This window comes from Cavia porcellus, unplaced genomic scaffold, assembly GCF_034190915.1.
Source record: "Cavia porcellus strain 051 isolate PalLab524CR breed Dunkin Hartley unplaced genomic scaffold, mCavPor4.1 scaffold_10, whole genome shotgun sequence".
NCBI lineage: Eukaryota > Metazoa > Chordata > Mammalia > Rodentia > Caviidae > Cavia > Cavia porcellus.
Window position 1 is genome coordinate 2,025,858 of NW_026947493.1, and position 23,372 is coordinate 2,049,229.

General features: G+C 55.7%; 1 protein-coding gene across 2 annotated transcripts in view; it reads right to left on the bottom strand.

Moving 5' to 3' along the window:
• Positions 1-447: 447 nt before the first annotated feature.
• Positions 448-23,372, bottom strand: part of Smad6 (SMAD family member 6) — a 59,070-nt gene continuing 36,145 nt past the window's right edge. For both annotated transcript variants that reach the window (XM_063256883.1, XM_003480200.4), the window contains one exon: positions 448-1,391. In XM_063256883.1, coding sequence (XP_063112953.1) covers positions 826-1,391 — 566 coding nt within the window. In that variant the 3' untranslated portion in view covers positions 448-825. The remainder of the gene's footprint in view (positions 1,392-23,372) is intronic.

Consider the following 23,372-nt stretch of genomic DNA (forward strand, 5'->3'; position numbering starts at 1 on the left):
CCAGAATGCCCCTGCACACCTTGCTAGTGGATACCAGGAGCAGGGTGGGCCGTTCTGTGACTCGGGGAACAACTCCATATGCTGTATTCCCGGGAAGCTGTGGTGGTCTTGTCTTCTGCCCCCCACTCCTGTGTCATCTCCCTGCGCTGTCACAGGGCTGATTTGTATCACTAAGCACTAGAGCAGGCAGAAGAGCCGGGTATGGTGGGCATACCCGTAATCCCAACTACTCAGGAGGCGGAGTTGGGAGCATCACCTGAACCCTACCTCAGCCTCCTGAGTGCTGGGGGTACAGCCCCGCACCACCACAGCTGCAAATTCTCTCTGTTCTTTATTCAGAAACCACAAAAGTCAAGTTTCAGGGTGCCTGACGGGTCGGAAAACCTACAGGAGCCCTGAGTGTCCCTCTCTGTAAAAAGAAGACAGTTAAAAAAAAAAAAAACCAACTATAATGCGAATATTTTATTATCAACGAGTGACTGTTATTAGCTTTTTTGTCTGGGCATTAATAGTTCAAAAACTATACACCAAACCCAGGCTTTTCCACCTAGTTCTGCTGTATCATTTCCTTAAACACAAAACAAAACAAAAACAAAAAGAGAAAAGAGGAAAAGAAAGAAAATATATCTGTATTGAAAGAATTGTAAGCCAAAGTGCGTCTTTCTTGCTTCCTCCATATACACACATTGCACCGTACATAAATAATTACATTGTAAAAACGACTCCATAATTACAAGTATAATATATATTTCCATATAATATATAAAACTTTATATTAAATCTAGGTAGGTGATATCTGGGGTGCGTCCGGGCCGGGAGCAGGCGCTATCGGTGGTGGTTGAGCAGGATCTCCAGCCAGCAGGGGCAGGAGGTGATGAACTGCCTGGAGTAGCTGGGGCCCCAGCCCTTGGCGAAGCTGATGCGCACGCTGTTGGGGTCGTAGGGGCCGTCGGCGGCCTCGGGCTCGGCCGCGTGCTGCAGCAGGTCGGAGCGCGCGAAGTCGAAGGCCTTGATGGAGTAGCCGGGGGGCACTTTGCGCACCACCAGGGCGCGGCTGCCCCCAGGGCCGCCTCCTCCGCCCGCGGGCGCGTCCAGCGTCGGGGAGTTGACGAAGATGGGGTGCTCGCCGCGGTTGTAGGCCCACACGCCGTCGGGCTCCCGGCTGAGCACGATGCCGAAGCCGATCTTGCTGCGCGTGCGCCGCACCGACTCGCTGCGCGGCTCCAGGTGGAGCTGGCCCAGGCAGAAGCCGCTGCCCTGAGGTAGGTCGTAGAAGATGCTCACGGCCTGCTCCGCCACCGCGTAGAGGCGGCCCACGCGCGTCCGGTGCTCCCAGTACGCTACGCTGCACCAGTGGCTCGGCTTGGTGGCGTCCGGAGACATGCTGGCGTCTGCGGGCAAGCACAGGGCACCGGTTACTGGGCTGGGCCTGCGGGGTGCCCTGGCCTCCTGCACAAGCTTCACGCCCGCACACACCCAAAGAGGAGTCGGTGACCCCACCAGGCGCCTGCTGCCTGCTGTCACCCCCAGGCCCGTCCCTCCACCTGTAAGGCCTCCACAGCGTGCCCAAGGCTGCACGGGGCGTGCGACTGACCAGGGTGTGATCGAAGCTAGATCAGCACAGCGCAGGAGGATGCAGTTAGGACAGAGAGCTAGCGCAGGGGTATGTGGGTCCCTGGCGGCCCAAATGCTGTGCTGGCCCTGGCCCACAGCTGTGGTCCCAGCGCTCGGGAGGCTGAGGCAGAAGAATCACTTTTGTCTTGGAGACCACCCTTGGCCATCTGGCAAGACCGCATTTGCTGCACAAAGTAAGGCTGCCTGAGGATCCTGCCTCAGCCTCAGTCTCCCCATATGCCCCAACTCCACATTTTTGGAGCATTTTTTGCTGATTTTTGCAGCAGGACCACAACTTTCTATCTCAGCCTCAGTTTCCTCCCAGGGCCCACCTGGTTCTGGCCAGTGGTCCCTGCCCTCCACAGCCCAGGCACCCCTTAGCCAGGGGTATGGGACAGCAGAGGTGACCAGGCTGCAGGCACTGGGCCTGTCCCCAGCACTCCGAATTCCCAAGGCATAGAGCAGTGCCACACCAGCCTGGATATCTCAACTCCTAAGAATCCTTTCAGCCTGCTTGAGTTGGTAAGAGGTGGCTGGGGGCACCTTCAATGAGCCGCATCTTCCTGACCCATTTCACAAAAGAGGAAATTGAGGCCCAGGCTATACCGCTCCCTAAAGCTGTACACTCAGCAGGCCCCTCCTCTGCCTGACCTCAGTGACCCTCTGTGTAACCATGACTGCTATCCTGGACTCTGTGAGTTTGTGAGGAGCTTGTTGTCCCCCTCTGGGGGCTCCCAGTCCCTTGGGAGAGGAGTCACTATGTCCATGTATACAGTGGGGCTCTGTGAAGGCTGCCAGCCAGTGGAGGCTGTGAGGGTCACAGCGTGAGGGGCCTTCCCAGGGCCCCACTAGTCCTAACAACCCTGGGCCTCCTCCACAAGACCGGACCTATGTGGTCCTGGCTGGCCTAGAACTGTTGGCAATCCTCCTGTCTCAGCCTTTGTATGCACCAGCCTCTGCAAATGTTTTGGGGAAGCAGCCTAGAGACCTCAGCAGCCTAGGCTCCTGGCCAAATCTCCAAAGTTCCAGGCAACAGACCGTGTCCCAGGGAAGTCCCCTCAGGCCTCTCCCTCCTGGGGTACCTTTCCATGCAGTGCCGCCCTCGGCCCACGCAGGGGCTCATGTTGTTGGTGGGGACCCAGGCTGCTGTACACTCTCCTGGTGCAGGGCAGGAAGGAAACAAAGCTTGCTCCGAGTAGCCCCTGAGGTCCCCACTCCAGGAACGCTGCCCAGCAGTGGGCACCACAAGGTCCTCAAGCCTGTGGGCAGTGGAGGGATGGTGGGTACAGACACAGGGCTCTGTGGGACCCTAGAGGAGACTGTGACATCATCGTGTCACCTTCTCCAGGGGACCCAGCCCTTCGGGCGTCCACCGGCTGGCATGCCTTCTCTATCGGGGCTCTACTGCTGTTTACTTTCTTCCATGCTTTCATTTCTTTCACCACAAACCACAGGAAAACTTAATGAAACTGGCACCTCGGGGCTTGCAGAGTGACTTGCCTGAGGACCCACGGCAGAGGGTGACAGAGTGGGGACTAGAACCTGAGGCTCTAGATGAGCCAAGTGTTTCAGAGTGAGACAGACAGAGGCCACCCGAGACCGGATGTGGAGCCCAGATGGGCTGCAGACTGCACCCGAGCCTCAGTCTCCTATTAGTAAAAGACCCCACCAAGTGCCCTGCTCGCTCAAGCTCTCTGAGGACTTTCTGGAAACTCCAGCAGCAAATCCGCTGGGTGCAGCACCAGGGTCATCAGTCCTTGTCCTCTTTTCCGCTGGGAAGGCCGGGGCCTCGGAGTCACAGCGCTCAGGCCCAGCCTCCCACCAGCTGTGAAGCGTCACACATGCACGTGGGCGGCCCCTCACCTGGCATGGAGGCGACACAGGATTTGGGAGGAGGAACTAAAGAAGGAAGAGACAGATGACTCGTCCTCCACCTGTGCCCACACGGGTTCTGGGATGTCACATGATGCAGCTCCCAAGCTGCCACGAAGGAGGTGGCCAGGCTCCCTGTCCCTAGTCCCCCCAGCACACGCTTCTCGTCCACGCGCTTGGTCACCACTCTGGGGACAAAGGGACAGCCTCGTGCAGGAGAGTCTTTCCCTCCCGGGACTCTAGTCTGCGGTCCACCATCTCCTCCGTCATCAGCCTAATTAGGAAGCAGCTCTTTAACCACAAACAAATCCCTGGAAGTCAGACCCAACTGCGTGACATCAAAGCCGACCGAGCACTGACCAAAACTCTCGCTCGCTGCCCCCTGCTCAGCCTGGCCTGCTTCCCAGCCAGATGCTGGGTCCGGGAATCGGAAGTCCTGTTCTTTGGCCCTGACCTGGTAGGTCACTACCTTTCTCTGGCCTCAGTTTTCCCATCTGCACAATGAAGCCAGTACTTTTACTTTTAGTTCTAAGTAGCTGTGATTTGGTGAAGGCTCCTAACAGCTCTAGTCATGACCCCTGCCTGCAAAGCGACTCAGGTGTGGTGGCAGGCATTTGTAGTCACAGCTACTCAAGAGGCTGAGGCAGGAGGATCTCAACTTCCAGTCCAGACCAGGCAATTTAGACCCAGTTTCTAATAAGACACAGAAAATAGCCAGTTTTGCTCAGTAATGAAGCACCTTTGGGTTGGATCCCAGTAACAGGAAAAAAAAAAAAAGGATAAATAAAAATAGGCACACTGATCCACAGACACCACTCAGCCTAGAGAAGAACAAATGACCCAAAACAGGCAACGCTGTGAGTGAATCTTAGGTACACTTTGCTGAACAAAAGAAGCCACTCCGAGAAGATGTGTTGTCACCACTGACGTGCAATTCTCAGACAGACCAAGTAGTCTGTGCTGATATGCTCTGCATGTTCAAGGGTTTGTCCCCAGGAAAACAAAATCAGTAGTGAGCGGGCCTGGGGTGAGAGGACTGGGAAGGGGCAAAAGGAGATTGCTAGGGCGAGGGCAGTGTTTGACAATCTTGACTGCAATGATGGGAACTCAGGAGGCTGAGACAGGAGGATCACTGGGAGTTCAAGGCCAGCATTGGTTACATAGCCAGATCCTATTTTAAAAAACTAAAACAAAACAAAAATGAGTGATGCTCCAAACCCGTAGCTGAGCCTCTCATTGTAGGCAGGATGGCTTTGAAAAAATTAAAAGGGAGAAAGTGGCCCCGGGACTGTGGGTTGGCCAGTTTGCTGACCCTGTCCTGTAACTCGGGGACCCCTGTGCTGCCTGGTGACGCCCGCATTCCTGCCACCAGAGGGTAGCGAGCGCTGCACTGGGCAGAGGAGCTGCAGTACCAATGGGCCGCCCCCGCCCAGGGTGCCCAGAGCCTCCCGTGGGGATGCCAGGGCGCCGAGGGGGCCATTTGCTGTCTGGGGGTACCAGGAGAGCTGAAGCCCTAGAAGAATCCGTTCACTTCTTGGAATGAGCAAGTGTTTCTGTGAACACAAATGGCCAGCATGGCCCTGGTCCCTGATCCCTGGTCCCTGTGCGTTTGTTTTCCTGCGCTTCCCTTTGCCTTCTGCCAAGCAGCCTTGGGCTCAGTCATCCCCCAAAGAGACCCCCGTTGGTGAGACTAAAACAAGGGACACCACAGACTTGGCTCCCAAGAGAGTTGAGAAGAGAGACTCAGGTGCTCAGAAGACCAGAGAGGTTAGGTCGCGCAGCACGTTGGCGGCAGAGCTGGAGAGGAGCCTGAGGTTTGCTCTTTCCCTCTGCACAGGGCTGTGCGAGGCCTCCAGCCCTCCTGCAAAAGTCCTTTCTTCTGTCTCAGTCTTGCCTGTGGCTTCAAGTTCCCGTCCAACCCGCAGCTTTTCATCTGTGGCTCCCAGGCCTGGGAGTAATTACCTGGCCCTGCATCTGGTTAACCTAACACCCCTTTTAAAGTCCTGTTTGCCCATTAGATAAGTAGTTTTTGTTATCAAACTTAAAGAAAAAAGGAGTTTCCACTTAACCCTCCTTTGTTGACAGCTTCAGGTCTTGCAGCTCGGAGGGACAGGGCATTAATTAGAGGCCCCCTTCCTCCTGGCTCAGGGGAGGAATGTGCTGGGGCTGCTCAAATGGTCAGCAGCCTCCGCAGGCCCAGCTGACCAAGTTTCCTCCTCCTGCTCCCACCCACCGGCTCCCCACCCCCAGCACCTCTGGCTCTGAGAGGAAGTTAGGAAGTTCCTAATTGCTCACTGCATCCCAGGCGGTCTGGTCACTGCTGTGCTGGCTTCTCAAGGCCCCTTGGGGGTCTCCTGGCTGCAGGTCTCGGGGCTAGAGGCTGTGCTGGCCACCACCCTGCAGAAGGCCGCTCAGGGGTCTCCGGAAGGGTCTGTGGCTGCAGCGTGGGGGCAGAGAAGGGAGGCTCTCCATGGCCCGATGTGGCTCTGGTGGAGGCCCAGAGGTGTTATGGGACTCGCCAAGGTTGCACAGAAAATCACTGAGGCAGTGGGACCAGCTGGGTGTCTCCCTGGGAGGGCTGAGTTGAGTGCAGGTTGCCAGTTTACAAGTCCATCACTCACCACAATGTAGCACGGGGCAAGTGACCTCACCCCACCCCTGGACCGTGGCTTCCTGGACTGTAAAATGGGAGTGCCAGCTAGGAGCAAGTGGTGCATACCTGTAACCCTAGCACTCCAGGGGCTGAGGCAGGAGGATTGCAAATTCAAGCCCAGCCTGAGCAGCTTAGCAATTTAACAAGACTCCTTCTCAAAATTAAAAAAAAAAGCGGGGAGGGGAAGAGAGGTTGCATCCCCTGGGGATATAGCTCAGCACGAAGGCCCTGGGTTGAATCTGCAGTACCAAAAACAAAAAATAAAAATGGGGGTGCCAATCAGTAATTACTTTACAGAGGTACCGGTCTGTCTGTCTTTCTTTCTTTCTTTCTTTTTTTCTTTCTTTCTTTTTTTTTTGTCTCGCTATGCAGTTCAGGCTGGCCTTGAGCTCACTTTGTAGCCCAGGCTGGTCTGGAACTCACAACAATCCTCCTGCTTCAGCCTCCCAAGTGCTGGGATTACAGGCATGAGCCACCATGCCGGCGAAGTACTGGTATTTCGAGTACATCAACTAATACCTAGTTAAACAATCATTCTGTAAGTTAGCAGCTGCTATTATTCCTATTATCACCACCAAGCGGCCATACTCATCTGTCTATTTATTTATTTTAGTCGCGTGAATTATGTAATAGGACAACTCTCCCTGATAGGGCATTGAGTGTGCACACAGGTGAGGACAGACAGAGATAAGGGTGCTGGCGGAGCTGAGAATGCAGGAGAAACAGTAATAATAAACCAATAACCAGCGACACTTAACGGCCAGCAAGCGCCAGGCAGAGAATGAAGAAGCCCCAGGTCCTCGTGGTTGTCCTCACTAAGAAGCCCTCAAGGTGACTTGAGCGCCTGCCTTTCTAGGCCCAGAGATGGGGACCTCTGCTTGTCTTCCATGGCCACAACCCCTGGGCTGCGAAGTCCCGGAGGACCAAATGGCACCTTGATTGTCCGGCCATGCCCACCTCAAGCTGTCACTCAGGGCTGGGCCCAGAGGGGCAGGGGTCTGAGTCTTGGTGTCAGAGCACCTGTCTATCATGTACAAGGATCTGGGTTTTGGTACCCAGCACGGGCAAAGAAAAAGAGTGGGGCATCCTCAGACATGACAGGCTCAGCATCCTGGTCTCCTAAGACGCTGCCCACCTGCCTAAAGGGGCAGGGGGGCTTTCTGAATCCCATGCCCTGTCTGCTCTGCGTGGCCCTTCTGCAGCCCGTGAACTCACGCACTTATGGGCTTCTAAGTTCTGCCTCCTCCTTGCACTCTAATATTCCATTTCCTTGTGAAACGAGCATTTTCCGGACACACGGCAGGAATGAACCCTGGTCTTGGGTGCAGTCGGGAGCTGAGGGGTGCTCTTGCTACCACATTCTCTGGCCCTCCGGAGCCTCAGGTGTCTGGGAGGCAGAATCACTCCCATCTTGGGCAGATGCCAAGGGGAGAGGCCACGCAGCAGAGCAGTGAGGAACCTCTGTGCCCACGCTCTCTGCAGGCTCCTCCAAGCCGTGGGTTACTGGGTCACTCAGCAGCTGCCTGGTTGGGCCATCATGGCCTCCTTTCCGGCCTCGGCTCCTTGAGCCTGGCCTTCTTGGCCCCACATGTCTGGTGCACGGATTGGGGGCCCAGCGGAGCTGGGTAAGGTTTCCAGACTTTGATCTTGTGCAAACACTGAAAAGGTGAACTCGTCCTACAGCTCTGACCCACAGTCAGCTCTGCCTGGGGCCTAATGCCAGGCCTGTGGCCCAGAGGCCACTGGGGACCCTTCCTCAGAGGTCTTGCCTGGCACCTGCAGCACCCAGCCCCACCTACAGGCAGAAAGACAACCCAAGTGGCAAGACTGTCAGGCTTCCCTGGCCCCAGGTCCTTGTGCTCTGCCCGATGAGCTTACAACACTGAGGACTACTCAGTCTCTAAAAAGCTACCTCCTCCGCTGTGGAGCTGACCCATGAGAATGCTCACTCCAGGAGTACAGGAGGAAACCCAGTAACTAAAGTCCCAGAAATCTGGGTGTGGTGGGCACTACTGCAATCCCAGCAAGTAGGAGACTGAAGCAGGAGGATCTCTGTGTGACTGGGTCCAGCCTGGGCTACATAGTGGGTTCTATGCCAGCTTGAACCACACAGTGAGACAAATACCAAAGTAGAAGTTAAAGCCTCAGAGAAAAAGACCATCTAGGACACAAGGCAGGGAGGCCCCTCAGTCTTCTGGGGAGGACATAGCCCAGATGAGAAAATGCAGAGCTCAGAGTATAACGACAGGGGACAAGTCCCCAGGCTGAGAGACAGAGGAGATAAGCAGCTTATGAAATCAGCCCCGGTCTTGAGAAGGAACCAGTTTCTGCAACAAATCCCTCTGAACTTTACTCCCATTCCAAGGCCTCTTTTGTCTTATCACAAAGTTAGTCGAGGATGTTTGTTTGTTTTTCTCTCCAAGACCACCTGCCTTGGGACAGCTGCTTTTATTGTCACCCAGGGAGGACTGTGGGAAAAATCGAGAGGCCTAGAGAGGCCTAGTGGCTAGAAGGGCGGGGTGGCTCCCTGGTCCTGCAAGCTGGCCAGGCAGAGCCTTTGCTGGTCCTCAGGTTTGACCTGGGCCCCCATCTCAGGCTTTCAGTGCCCAAGGTTGTGACTGACTCTGGTGAATCTGAGGCCAGAGTGAACAAAACCGGCCCTTGGGGGGTTCAGATGGGGCACAGGGAAGGTGGCCTCCAGCCCCACCCTGCAGCTCCCAGAGCTGCAGAGCCAGGGGCACCTTCTTCGCTTTTATTTACCCAATGCAATTTGACTTTTATTGGCAAAATTCCCGCCTCACACTTCACCCTGGACCCAGTATAAAACCCTGAAAGCAAAGCACCCAAACTCGACCTTCGGGGACAGGCGAAGACATCTCAGGGTGAGGTCCCAGGGCTTGGGCCCCCAAACCCCTCCCCTGAGGGCCTTCCCCAGGGCTCTCACCCCTCTGAGCTGGGGGAGTCCTAGAGGACCCCCGCTGCAGGGCATTCTCTGCACCAGGTCACTAGGTCTGGGCCTGGAGGTGTCACCTGCCTAAAGGACACTGCTTAAGGTTGATCACCTTTTCACTTCTGCCACCTGGGGCCTCACGGCCTTTTGGATGGAGCTGGAGGGTGCTGAGCTCACACGGGCCAGCAGTACCACAGGTCCTGTTGGTGACTGGTTTCTGTCCTCCATCCCTGGGGCCATGTGGACCCAGCGTTACTCTCCTGTAGGTAGCCTTTCTCAGCATCGAGGTCTGAGCCCCAGCTCCTCTGTGCCACCATCATCCATGCTGAGGACAGGAGGGGATGCACCCTTCTGGCTGACCCGTGAGACGAGCAGCCTGGGACCCAGCACCCTAGGCAGGGCACCCTCAGCATTGGGGTGCTGGGGGCAGGAAGGGTGCTCGGGAAGCCATCTGTTCTCCTCAATCCCTGGCCCACAAATACAGGGAGAAGGTATAGTGCGATATTGTCACCACATAACAGGTGACAACCCCAGTGCTCGGATGCCTGGACACTGAGGCAGGCAGGGAGAAAAGCACTGCCCCTACCTGGGGCTTTTCAGGTTGTGACTCGGTCAGTATAGCTTGTTACATGCACGCATAAAATAACAACGCAAACAACCATCGCCTGAAGCCCGTGGTCACCTTGTCTGGCAGTGGTGGGCTCAGAGTACGCGCCAGGTCTTCTGAAAGCAAAGGTTGCTTGAATCCTCCCTGGAGATCTCTGGAACAAACAGGAGTGCTTTATGATACGCAGAAAGCTGATATTGACTGGAGAGATCATCAACCGCAATTAAGTACGAGTATTTGCCATAGAGAAGGCAGCAACGTGAGCCTGAAACCTTCCCTGCCACGATGGTGCTGCAGAATGACCCGAGGGCCTGGCAGTGAGGTGCCAACCACAGCCGCTGCCTCGCACCAAGTCTACTTGTTGCCTGGGTGCTGGGCTTTCCTGTCCCCAGAACCATGGCGCACTCATGGGGCAGCCACCTGCCTGGGCTCATCTCCCAGCTCTGACTCCCAAGTCTGACTTTTCATAGAGAGGATGTCACCTCCTTCGCTGTGATCCAGTTTTATTGGCCTTGATTTCCTCTGGGAAGGAGGAGAAGAGTGGGCTGGACACCCGTCAGGTAGACAATGCCCCAGGGTCCCTGATGGTAGGTGGGGTCACTGCCCCCACCCCAACGAGCAGCAGGTACCTGGCACCCACTGGTCCAGCCCTCTGTGGGTGCCCTCTGTCTTGGTTGGCTCACCCCCTAAAAGCCCAGTCTCTATGAATAAGCACCCACTGCCCACTAGAAAAACCCTAGGAGGCAGAAAATGGAGGCTCAGAGAATTTAAGTCCCCTACTGAGGTCACAGAGCCCAACAAACTGGAATTCAGACTCCATGCCACTCCACTCCTAGCCTCTACCTGCTTCTAGCAGGTTGGTCAGCACAGCCGGCTCCTGGTGGTCCCCGCGGGTGTGACTTATACCTACTAGGCCACCTCCTTCCTTCCCCAGGGCACTAATGGTCCTCCGGCCGCTGGCATCTCTTAGATCCCAGGTGCACTGAGGAGGATCCCAGCCACTGTGAATCTCCCAGCCACAGGCGAAGGCAAACTTCTCCTCCCCCTGCAGTGAGCCTGTCACTTGTTTGAGTCTCTCCCGCTCTGCCTGGCTGGGAGTCAGTGCTCAATTATTAATTAATCTGGGAGGCACAGGTTGCATTCTTGGCCACCGAACCACTTCCTCCTCTTTGGCAGGGGAAAGCGCAGGCCAGGCCCTTTCGGTTACGCCCAGCATCGCAGGACATCTCAGCCCCGTCTTGTGGCCTCTACTGCAAGAAAGGACGCTTTGCACCAGAGTTGAAACAGAAACTCCAGATGCCCAGAGGTCTCCATTCCCAGCTCAGCCCACAGTGCCAATGCCAACCTGGGCGTCACCTGCATCGGGAAGGTGCCACATACCTCAGCTGCCCAGGCTGGGAAATGGGGATGTGTTCCTGCCCCCTAACTACAGTGAGAGGTTGCTGCATGTATGGGTGCAGGAGGGGAGTGATGGGGAGCCTTTGCCTCTGGTCACTTTCAGAAAGGGACTCAACAACCCCACACAAAGCCAAGGAGCAATCCTGCAGCCTGTGGGGCAGGGAAGGCAGTGCCGGACCCTCGCTGGATAAGGGCAGTGCTGGACAGCCGGGTGTGTGGGGGCAGCAGAGGTTAAAGTCCTCCCAGTGTCTGCGGGGATGGACACAGGAGCCCTCACTGTCGGGGTCATGACTTCAGAGTGCCTCTCCATAGGAAGGCACCCCAGAAACAAAGTGAGAGCCGTGGTGTGAGTGAACTTCAACCGAGAGCTCCCAGCCACAAGCTTAGCACAGGAACCCAGAGCTGAGTTGCAACTAACTGCTAAACAGAACAGAGCTCTGACCCGCTCTGGGACAAGCTAGGGAGTGGGTGCTCCACAGCGGTAGCAATGCACCTCTGTGGGTGCTGGTGGATGAGTGTTAAAATGGAGCCTTGAGCTGGGTGCCCAAGGTGCATCTACCTCAAGGAGACTGAGGCAGGAGGAGCCCAGGTTCCTAACCAGCCTGGGCAACACAGTGAGACCTCATTGCAGAAAAAAATTAAGCCAGGAGATCAGGGAACTCAAGGACAGTAGCCTCCTATGGGGTCGCCTTAACGAGGAACATTGGTCGTTGCTTGTAATCACTGCTGAGTGTGCTTTTGGTTTTACACACTCACTGCAGGTCAACTCAGGCTGGTGCCTGAGGATCCATCTAGGAAAGGTATTTGAGTCTCACTATCTATTCCGGGCCTTACAGATTCCTGAGACCAATGGTTTGATCCCCAGTCTATCTGTAACACTGGTGCTCTGGGGAAGATGGGACATTGGTCTCTTGGCTCCCCACCCCCAGCATTGGCTTTTGGATAAAGCATACACACTGCCAAAGAGAAATTATTGTGCACAGACAATAAAGCACCATTCATTAGGACTCAAAACCAGGCTCTATAACAATTCTGAAAGAAGCTGGGTGGAAGTCTTCAAAAAAAAAGTTTCCATAAATAAATGCAAAATAGTAAGGTTCTGGAGGACTGTTTATCCTCCTCCTCGAAATGTGTAAGCAAGGGGCAGACCAATCATCAACTGCTCTTATCTGCACACTAAAGCCAATCTCCCAACACCTCAAACAGGAAATGTTACTAGCCTGGTACAGTGTCACAGTTTGAAAGAAATCACAGGACTCTGCTTTCCTAAAGTCGCCTTTGCGACTGTGTTGGCTGAGGGGTGTCCAAGTTGCTGGGGTCCCTTGTGTCTGGAAAGGAAACTCCTGAGCCTTTTGCTGGGAGCCTCAGCCCTGCACACCCTGGGACCACGCAGCCATCTCTGCATCTGTCATAGGGAAGCAGCATTTCCTCAGGCTCTGGGCCAGGGGATAAGGCCTGCTCAGGCACTTCCAAGGAAGGGCAGGCAGGGAAGAGCCCCAGACGCGAGTGGAAAGCCCTCCTGCGTCAACTGCAGTAGGTGAATCAAGGCCTCCTGTTTGTGACCTCTGCTGTGATTTCCGCATCAGCCGAGCCCCAGGGTCTCTCCCGGGGAAGTGGCATCTCCTGCTTGGGGCACTCAGTAATAATGCAGGTGAGGGGTCCAAGCATGTGAGGTGACAGGAAGAAGCAAGCCATCAGAGGGTGTCCCTGGGCTGGCCCGACAGCAACAAACTTCGAGACCCCAGAGAGGCAGGCAAGAGGCCAAGCTGGAAATACCAAGGGCTGAGCCAGCTCAATGCCATGGCTCTGCCAAGTCGGGGAGGCAGCACTGCCAGGGGACTGGCAGGTTCCGGCCGGGTGGGTCCCTCATGGCACCGAATTGGAAGCAACTGACTATGTCTCTGGGCACGTGAAGGCTGGAGCTGAGCCAGGGAGACCTGGAGCCGCCAGTCTCCCGGGGTGCCCCTGTCCCGGCGCTGTCCCCAGCCCTCCAGCTGCAGAACCCCTGAGGAAGCGGAGGCCCCATGAGTGGCACGCTGACCTTGGGCAGGCAGCAGCAGTGCACAGGATTGTTCCTGTCCCTCTGCTTTCCACCTCCTCCTTCCAGAGCTGCTCAGCAGGGCTCTCGGGGACTGTGGCTCAGGGTGGCCCCTGCCAAGTGGGCATTTCAGGCGTCCCACAGCTCAGCAAGACCACAGTGGCGCCCTCTTGGTGAGGGAACCAGCCTGGGGCAGGGATCCCACTGCGGGCAGGGGACAGTGCTCTGCTCTGTCCCTTGCAAAAGGCATACTCTTTGGGGCAGGGATGGGCGCACACTTTTTTCTCCCTCCCTTTACCAACTGCTTTGTACCTTCCCCCAGGGCTTCACAAACTGCTATCAGCAAAAACACTGGGGTGGGCCTTTGCCACCCTACATGAGTCCTGTCACCCAATGGACATCTGGCCCTAGACACAGCACATGCTGCAGCTGGCTCTCCAGCAGCTGTGCCACAGGACTAGAAACATCTTCAACCAGGCACTTGGAATCCAAGCATCCTACAGTTCAGCCTGCTCCCTCCTGGAGGCATCGACCTAAAATCAGGCCAAAGGATGCACTGATTTGTTAAGACCCACTTCCTAGCAGGTCACTCTTGCTGGAGTCTGGCCACCTTGACCTTCCAAAGTGCCCCTCACACACAGCCAGAGAGCTACCCTGCCCAGCCGGGCCCCAACACGTGGAACTCCCCCCGGAACCCCTGGAAGCAAATTCCCTGAAGGGAAAGAGTGGGTAGGATGTTTTCAAGAACAGCGCTCATTGTGGCTTTGGTCTCTGGCCAGTAGTGGTTTGGCTGGGCTGGGAGCAGAACCTCTGCTCAGGCCACCGGGCACCCTGCCTGCTCCATCAATGCCTACTGTGTGCAAGGATATAGGAACCCGGGCCCACAGAGGGATGAATCATTCTGCGGTAAGGAGAAAATAACAGGGGCGTCCAAGGAAAGCAAGGAGACTTTATTTTTGCAAACATCATTCTTTCTGACCAGTCCCAAGTTATTTAGTGGGCCATACACATTTCTGTTTCCCACAAACTCAAGCAGTCCTCCCTCTGGCTGGAAGAACAGCACAAATACCCTCTCGGCCAGTTCGCAGCAGGCGAGCAAAGCCGGGTGGGCTCTAACTGCAAGCCTGTAGAATATCCCTGCCCTGCTCCTGCCTCTGGAGGGTCTCTGTGGCATGGAGAATCTGCCCACCACTAATGTGTGTGTGACTATCTCGGGGTGAGAGGGACACACCCCTGTCTCTCAGAGAGGCACAAACTCTAAACATTATGAGGCGTGGGGGAATGCATTCCGTCAAACAGCAGCATCATGCTAGTTTCAAAGAGAAACCTGGAGAAGGTAGGGGAATCTAAAGGATGCTGGCGAAACTGCTGTGTGTCAGGCTTAGAGATTATCAAGTCCAAACTCCTCTCTTCCCAGAAAAGGCAACTGAGCCTCAGAGAACTGAAATCACTTGCTAAAGTCACCAGCATGGTGGGGCCTCCCCACTGGCTGTCCTCTACCACCCAACCCTAGGAATCAAGACAAATATGCCTGATGTGTCCAGTCAACATGAATTATTTTTGAAAAAACAGTCTGTTTGTTTGTTTTCGTGGGGAGCGTGGAGCGGGGCCTTCCTTGCAGGACTGTCGGAACAACTCCCCGCCCAGGCCTGAGAAGAGACCCGCCCTGGCTGGCCGGCACCTCCAGTGACTCTCAGGCGAAGGATGTGCGTTGCAAAAATGGGGTAAAGTTTCCTATTCTGAAGATAACATTGTAAGACACAGGAAGTCTGCGCGTGGAGCCTGTGTTTCCAGAGTAAGCCTCTGCACACCCATTCACGGCCACAGCCACTGTACAGGTTTCTAGAGCTTCCAGGACTGCAGGGGGCTGGGAGGAAAGAGCACTGGCAACAGTGTCAGCAGCAGCCCAGGTTACACTCTGGTGGAGGGGGTGCTCTCTCTCAGCTACCAGATGCACGGGGCCTCCCGCAGCCATGTTAGGGGCTGCTCTCCAAATCCCGGCTTCTGCAGCTCCAAAGCAAAAGGGTTAAAAGAGCCTGGGTTTCTCCTACTTTGAGCCCAGGCATCCAGATTCCCAGGCCCCACGCCCGGAGATTCTGATTCATGGGTCCTGGGTGGAGCCCAAGAATCTATGTTTTTAACAAGATTTAGGAGGCCCCTTTTCTGGCTCTGACAGGTCAGGATCACATGAGCACAGGGCTCAGCAGCCTGGCACGGGGCAGGAGAGCTGGCGACCTCTGGAGGAAAGACAGGGCCAGGAAGGAGATCAAACCAAATAGACTTCCTAGCATCAGGCGGATGTGGACGTCCCAGCGCCAGGCCAGGGAGACAGCGGGAAGGCGACACTCTGGAGCCACCGCGGATGGCCCTGACTCAGTGTGTCCGGGTATGTGTGAGGACATGCCCTGGGGACACCATAGACCTCCCTGTGAGATCTGCCATCGAGGACTCTGTTCAGATCACAGCCCTGCTGCTTCCTGGCTGTGTGTCTGGGATGAATGGCTGCAGCCTCTCTGGGCCGCAGGTTCCCTGGCTGTGAAGAGGGATCCGGGATACTCATGATAATGAATCGCTGTAGGGGACCAGCGTCCTAATGACTGACCTGTCACCATGTGCCGGATCTGCCTAGTTCCCTGGACAACCCTAGGAGGGAAATGTTATCATCTGCCCCATTTTATTGACGGGGCAAATCCAGAGAGGTGGAAGCAAGGGATTCCTGAGCCACCCAAGGTCACAACTGGAAAGGAGTGGCACTGAGTCTTCTGCCCCTGCAGTAAGGGTCCCCACTCCGTGACCCTCAGCCACCACCTTGCACCCACTGCATGCACAGTACTGTTGGGTCTGGGGGTGTGAGGCCATGCATGGATATGACCCCAAATGAGCATTATAAACCGGGGGCAGTGAGGCAGGGGAAAGAGGGCCATCTAGACCAGTGACACGGACCCATGCCAATGCGATGGGATGGGGGAAGCAGTGTTCTAGATGTGGGGAGTGGCACAGAAGAGATGAACCCAAAGGGTTCCCTTGACCTGGACCCAGACCAACACGGGCCAGCAAAAATAGACCCAGAGGCCGGCTGGGGCCCGGATCACATGTGACTCCCAACCTCACACTAGGAAGGACTGGGTTGTGCTGCAGGCACAGTGAGCGTCCACGCGGCTGAGCAGGATGTGACCAGTTTCCCACGCTTCGAGGTGCACACCCCAGCAGGCCGGCAGCTTGTAAAGGGCGGAGACCCCGCGGGGACCCCGCCCCGCACTTCCTCCAGGTCCCCCAGGGTGCCACTGACTGCATGTGACTAATGCCAGAAGCCAGGGACTCTGTGAATACCAAGTCGAGGACTGGACACAGTGTCCAACACAGCAGACAGCCTGAGCCATCTGGGCTTTATTTGCCAGGCCCATTTAGAGGTCAGTGAATCCAAGGAGGAAGCCAAGGCGCTGAACACGCGTCTAAGGACACAGCGCTAGTCCCAGATCACATGTATTGTAGTATCCATAACTTTTGTCTGTCTCTGTCTACTGGATCTGTCATCTTCTGAGGGTTCTATTACAGAGACCCACTTTTCTGACCAGCGGTAGCCAGCGTCTGTAATCCCAGCATTCTAGGAGGCTGAGGCAGGAGGATCCCACACTCGAGCCATGCCCGGGTGACCCAGTGAGACTGTCTCAAATTTAAAAAGGGCTGCGGAATATAACAGGGTGAAGGCCCTGAGTTCAACCCTCAGTACTTAAAAACAGAAACAAGGGTGCGTCAAATTCTCCTACTTCTCTATTGTGGCACTGGGGATCCAACCCGAAGCCTTTGCACACGCCAGGCAAGTGCTCTGTCACTGCAGTTCTCCTTTATTCCTGGCCATTTTCCTTTAGAGTGCTAGAGCCGTCAGGTGTGCAGGGATTCTGGATTGTGGATTAGGGTAGCTTCCTGAGAACTTTAGCTTCAGTCTACGAATGGTGTTGACAAAAGCTAAATCTGGCCAGCCACTTGTGCCTGATCTACATAAAATAGGCCTGTTTAGCCAGGTGTGGTGCTGCACAGCTATAATCCCAGCACTTGGGAGGCTGAGGCAGGAAGATGGCCTATTTCATAGCTACCTCATACACACAGTCTGGAGGTAATTTCATAAAACATTGTCACCTGTGACATCACAACAGTGCTCAAGGAGTTTTGACAGCATTTTGGATTTCATAGCTTAGGATCAGGGTACCTCTTTTACCCACTTCCTCCTGGCTCAGCTTTCCGGGACCATTTGGATAGTGCGCCCCCTCTGGATGAGCGTGGAAACACAGCCTGAAAGGTCAGAGAGCTTGGCCCTTCTAATATTATTTTAATGCATTCATATTTAATCACTGCTAGTGTTTGGACTTGTCGGGTGGTTGTGGATCTTGTCGTTTTCATGCTTTTAAGTTTTAGAATAGTTAAGGCTCGGGAGGAACCCAGGCTAGGAAAGAAGAGGACTCTTCTGCCTTATCAGTATGTTCTGAATTCTCAGTAGAGAATATAACATTATGTGTGAAATCACATATCAGTTCATTTTTAATAAAAAAGACCTTGAAAGCATCAAGACTCATGAACATACTATGATCCCTGTGAAGAGTTCTTTGACAAGCCAGGCACAGTGGCACATGCCTGCAATGCCAGCATGCATTGACAGCAAGGCTGACTGAGGCTGGAGGATCACTGTGAGTTAGAGGCCAGCCTGGGCTATGTAGTGACTTCAGACCCAGCCTGGATTACATAGTGAGACCCTGTCTCAAAACACAAAACAAAACAATAAAACTTTCTGTTTACAAAGGTTACCCCATTTCCACCACCGCCTCTGCCCACCAGGAGAGACGTGGACAGCAGCAACTTCACATAACTGGGGTCTTTGTGGGCCTTGTGTCAAGGTGAGGTTCCCATTCCCCTCTTCACAGACTAAGGAGAGGTGTTCCCGAGGGTGCTGTCCTCCCTTGCCCCCGGTCAGCTGCCACCACCTCTGGAGAGCCGACACTCGGTACCCCAGGATCATGTGCGGCCCTAGGCTCTGTCACTGCCCACCTTTCCCGAAGCTCAGGCCCTGCGCATGGCCACCTCCAGCCTCCTTCCAGACCCCCAGAGCCGGGCAGGCCCTGAAGGAGGCTGCGGGTCAAGGCCATGGTGCAGATGGTGAAACTGAGGCTCAGGGAGCCTTGTGTCCCCGGGTAGATACCAGTTGGCAATGGGAGCCCCCACTCCAGGTTAGGACTCCCGGTTAGGGCTTCCCCACGGCAACACAACCATGCCTGGGGCAGACATCAGGCAAAACTTCCTTCCCTCCCAGTAGCGGGGTACCGGGAAGGAGGAGAAACAGTTCAGGAGCCCTAACTGCCCAAGGCAGGAACCCCACAGCCTCATCCTCACCTGGTCCACAGACACAGCTACCCCTCAAACCGCTCTGCTCCTGAGTCACTGTGTGCACCGCAGGCCAGCTGTTCCTCACTCTGCCCGCCACTGCTTCAGACCCAGGACTGGGACAACAAGAAACGCTGGTGCCCCTGCTGGCCCCGACCATCCAGGCGCACCGCCACGGCGCTAAAGCGTCCCTGCTGCGAGGTCCCTCAGTGTGGCGGGGCCTCCCCTCCTTGGGTCTGAGGGAGGCCCGGAGGGCGGGTGCAGGCAGCAACTGGGAAACAGATCTTTCCAGGGCCCAGGAGTAAACAGCACTGTTGGCATGGCAGGCCGGCGCAGGAGCCGCCGGACCAGAATCCCGAAACGTTAAAAATAGGAAAAGAAATGGTACAGTTCACATATTTTGCAAAGCTAAGTTAGATCAACATCTGCAAAAAATATCCCCGTTAAACGAAATAGCAGGATTTCATTAAGTAAATCGCAAGTTGGCAGAAACTCTGAAAGAAAGGGGGAAGCCACGAGCAGGCCTGTAATTTAAACCTCGTTTTAACAGTGACAGTGTGACTGCAAAAGCGGTCCTTTTCCAAAGCAGAGGGAAAAAATCAACAAAATATTGTTTCTAAAGGGGGCGTCCCACATGCCTTGCACACACCCCTCCAGCTCCGCGGATCCATGGAGCTTTTGGTCATTGCAGTCACCCTGTTTTCCCAAGGGTACAGTACAGAAGGGAGTACAGCTCACCACTGTCACCTCTAATTAGGGTGCTGGTTTTTTTCCTACCAAAACGGCTTGAAGCACAGAACTCTGAGAACCCTTGACTTCCTACAGGAGCCCTTGGGGCTCAGGGCCACAGTGGATTCACCTGGCGGGGTGTCCTATGTGCAGAGGTGGGGGCTGGGTGCAGCCCTGGGGAGGGCGGGGGGACGGCTCCCCAGTGCCAGGATGACCCTGCCTCATACCTCCCACAGGCTCTGCCCATCCAGGACCTCATCTCACCTCTACAATGGGGTGACTGCCAGATGTGGTGGTGCATGCCTGTCATCCCAGCACATGGGAAGCTGAGGCAGGAGGATCACCTTGAGTCTGAGGCTAGCCTGGCCTATATAGTGAGACCCTGACCCAAAAACCAAAAAACCATATACATAAAATAAATAAAATGGGAGAGACAGGGCCAGGGAACAGCTCAAAGGCACAGTGCCTGCCTAGTAAGCATGAGGTCATGAGTTCAATCCCAGGTACCAAAAAAAAAGGAGGTGACACCAGCAGCAGCCACCCACACACTGGGGGCACTGCACACGGTGCAGCAGAGGGTGAGTGGGAAGCATCTTGGAAGACAAAGCAAGGCAGAGCCAGGGATGATGGCCCAGGCAGGTGGCTCCTGGGGAGCGGACAGCGCAGACAGTTGAGGTCTCAGAGCACAGCCCGGCCTCTGTCTCGGACCCGTGCCTGCATCCTTGGAGACTCAGCATGCCATCGAGATTGGGTCACACGGATGCCTGGAGAAGGGGCCGATGCCAGGGCTGTGGGGGCTGAGGGCCGCTGTCCCCCCCCAGGTGATACCTGACCCTGTGTGGTTTTCCTCCCAGTCTATGGCTGCAGTGAGTGCCAGATCCCTTCTCCCCCATAGATGCCCCTTCCCTCTGCTGGCACAAACAGGGAAACTGAGGGCTGGCCACAGGAAGTGGCCTGTCCTCCCCTGTGGCAGGAAGCATGGCCTTGCAGTGAGTCCATGCAGGCCAGCCTGGCAGCTGCCCACATGAGGTCATGAACACCCCAGCCATGAACAGACTGCAACAGGGCAGAGACCCCTGCCCAGTCACAAGCTGTTCTTAAGACCCTTGTGAACCTTGGAGCAAAGACGTTGCTGGAAGCTGTAAACAGCTCCCTGCTGCACACGGCTGACCCTGCTGGAGTTTCCAAAGGCAGGGGAGGATGCAGTGTGTGGTCATCTCCAGGCCCACAGAGGGAAAGTCACTTGCCCAAGACCACACAGCAAATGAGCAGTAGAGGAAGAGTTACAAGTGAGAATGAAGCAATCTGTCCCTCGGCCTCAGCTGGGGACTCACCTCCTTGGGGAAGTGAAACATATGGTGACCTGTGCATCTGACTCAGACTCCCACCGCTCCATGTCCAGGCCAAGCGTCAGTCTGCCCTTTGTGCAGATCTCTGTCTCTGTCTGTAGCCCGGGCTCTCCTTGAACTCACATGATCTTCCTGCCTCAGTCTCCCGAGTGCTGAGATCACAGATGTGCATCACCATGCCCAGGCATCCAGCATCTAAAACACTCTGACTTCATGAAGGTGTGAGCCTTCGTTAGCTTGACCCCTGCCTATGATGTAAAGAGGGCACAGGCCAGGGGTCAGCCCACTGCGAAAAGTGGCAGGTGCTGGGAAAGTCCGGAAAGCTCCCCAGAGATGGGGGAGACAGAGAAGTGGCCCAGACAGCACCTGCCTACAGAGCCCAAGATCTGTGTGACTGAGTCCTCCTGGCAGGGCTTCCACAGAGCCACATGTGGGGCGAGGACAGCACCCAGGTACCCAAGGGCCTGCGGCACAGGGCCAGAGGAGTCACCACGGGTGCTGGCCCGGACCTCAGGATGGTGCAACCTGACCCTCCAGCCTGTGACACAGGATCCTGGCGAAAAGCCACCGAAGAGCCAATGGCATTCAGCACACCAAAGCCATAGAAGCCACTGGGGTGACAGCAGGATGGATGGGGACCACCCTGCCTGTCCCCACTCAGACCTCTGGCCTTGTCACCTTCCTCTGGTCCTAGAAAGTCTCGATGGGTTTAGGGGCTTTTGTGGGGGACACAGGAGACCAGACATGCACAAGGACCATGGCCAAGCCACCTGTCCCCCTCCCCCAAAGACCTCTTCATGGCCAGCCAGCTGCTGCCCTGGAGCCCATGGCAGCCTGCTCAAACCTCCAGGACAGACAGCCATCCATGCATCTGCCCTCAGCCATGATATAATGCAGCAAAGGACTCAAATCCCACCGAAAACGGAATGAAACAGTAAGGTGTGGTGGCACATGCCCATATCCTCACACTCGGGAGGCTGAGGTAGGAGGATCACTGTGAGTTTAAGATCAGGGTAGGTTACAATGGTGAGTCCCCGTCTCAAAAAACTAAGAAATAAAACAAAACTAAACAAAAACTCAAAAACACTCACGTGAAACAAAAACAAAAGGTGCTTCCACTCAACATAAGGACTTTTAATTTAAGCCCTGCAGTAAAATGTGCTCTGCATAGCAGGTTCTTATAGAACAGTGGGAGGAAAGAAAGCCAGCCGTCCAGGGGCCCACTCCAGCTCCAGCTGTCAAAGTCACCATGTGACCTGAGAAGTTACTGGTGTCTTTGGGGCTGTTTCCTCTTCCCAGCAAAGGAACAGCATGGCCTGGTTGGTGGCCAAAGCCCCTCCAGCTTGGCCACCCTGCCAGGGGGACCTGGCACCCTGAAGGTGCTGGGATTCAGTGACAACCAGAGCTGACTTTCGGAGAGTCCAGGTCTCCTGCTGGGGCTCCGCCCTGCAGGGGCTTTGCAGGGAACATCAGCAGATCGGGGTGTGCAGGGCTCAGCGTCCCTTGCTGGGACAGGCAGCGGGAGAGGGTGTGCCCTGTCATCTGCAGGGAAGAGGCAGGGAATGTACTCTTTGTGGGTGTCTCAAGGGCCAGGCACCCCTAGACTATCACTAGGGCACCCAGGCAGGCAGCAGCTGGGCTGACCAGCTTCCCTGAGATCCACTGACATTTTGATTCTGAGGTCAGACACAAGATCCACCCCAGATCTCAGCCCTCTGCACAGTGCTAAGAAGGCCACCATGCTCCTCCTGACCTCCTTCAGGGCAGGATAAGATGCTGGTGGGACAGTGCCACTCCAGCCCAGTGATCATGTTCACCAGCTGTGGACTCCGCACATGTAACACCTGCTAGAGGCCGAAGCCTTGCCTGGGCCGCTGCACATCTGTCAGCCTGAGCATAGGGAGGAGCGGGGAACAAACATCCAGGTGAGCTAAGAGGACCCAGCACATGGCCCTCAGGTGGGACCGGGGTCTAAAGAGTTCCCAGGAGGCTCAGCTCCAGCTGCTCTCCATCCCTTCCCTTCCCTTCCTTCCCCCAGCACACCCCCTTCCCTCCCCAGACGGCTCCTGGGAAAACCACTCCCCTGGTGCTAGGGGGAGACCTCTCCCTGGCACCAAACACACCACACCTTGGCCAAGCCTGAGTTCCTCAGGAGCCCAGGAGGCTGCAGGGCGAGCACCACTCTCACCTGCTCAGTGCCCCTTTGCTGGGCACAGGCCAGGCTCCCAGGAGGTGCCCATAAATGGAGCAAAACCTAGTTCAGATGAGTCACTCTGTGAGTATTCCATGGCTACGGGGAATGTCCCCATCTTGAGCACATAGAGAAACACCCTCCTGGTCCCAAGGCACTGTAGAGAAGTGGGGAATTCAGGAAGATGCCCCAGGGAATGAGGCCCTGGCACCCAGGGGTCTTCCCAACGTCCCCATCTGACACCTGTGTCTCGCTGAGAGGTGGCGACACAAGGCTTGGCTGTCAGTGGAAGCAGATTTCAAGCCCCTCCAGTGTCAGGTTGTACAGAAGCCACCTGTACCCCCCAGCTGCTCACGGGGCGCCCTGACGCCGCACGCAACCAGTACAGAGCCCACAGAGAGCACACACGCAGGGCTGTGTGTGCCCCTGGGGGTAGACAGGAGCCACAAAGGCCAAGAGCTGCCGGAGCTGCTCCCTTTGCTTTCCGCACAGCCAAACCCCGCTGTAGGAGGCCCTCAGGCGCCCGCTGTCCCAGTAACTACACAACTAACCGTACACAGGCTAAAACTCAGCTCACAAGCAGAGGCTGGTGGTGCAG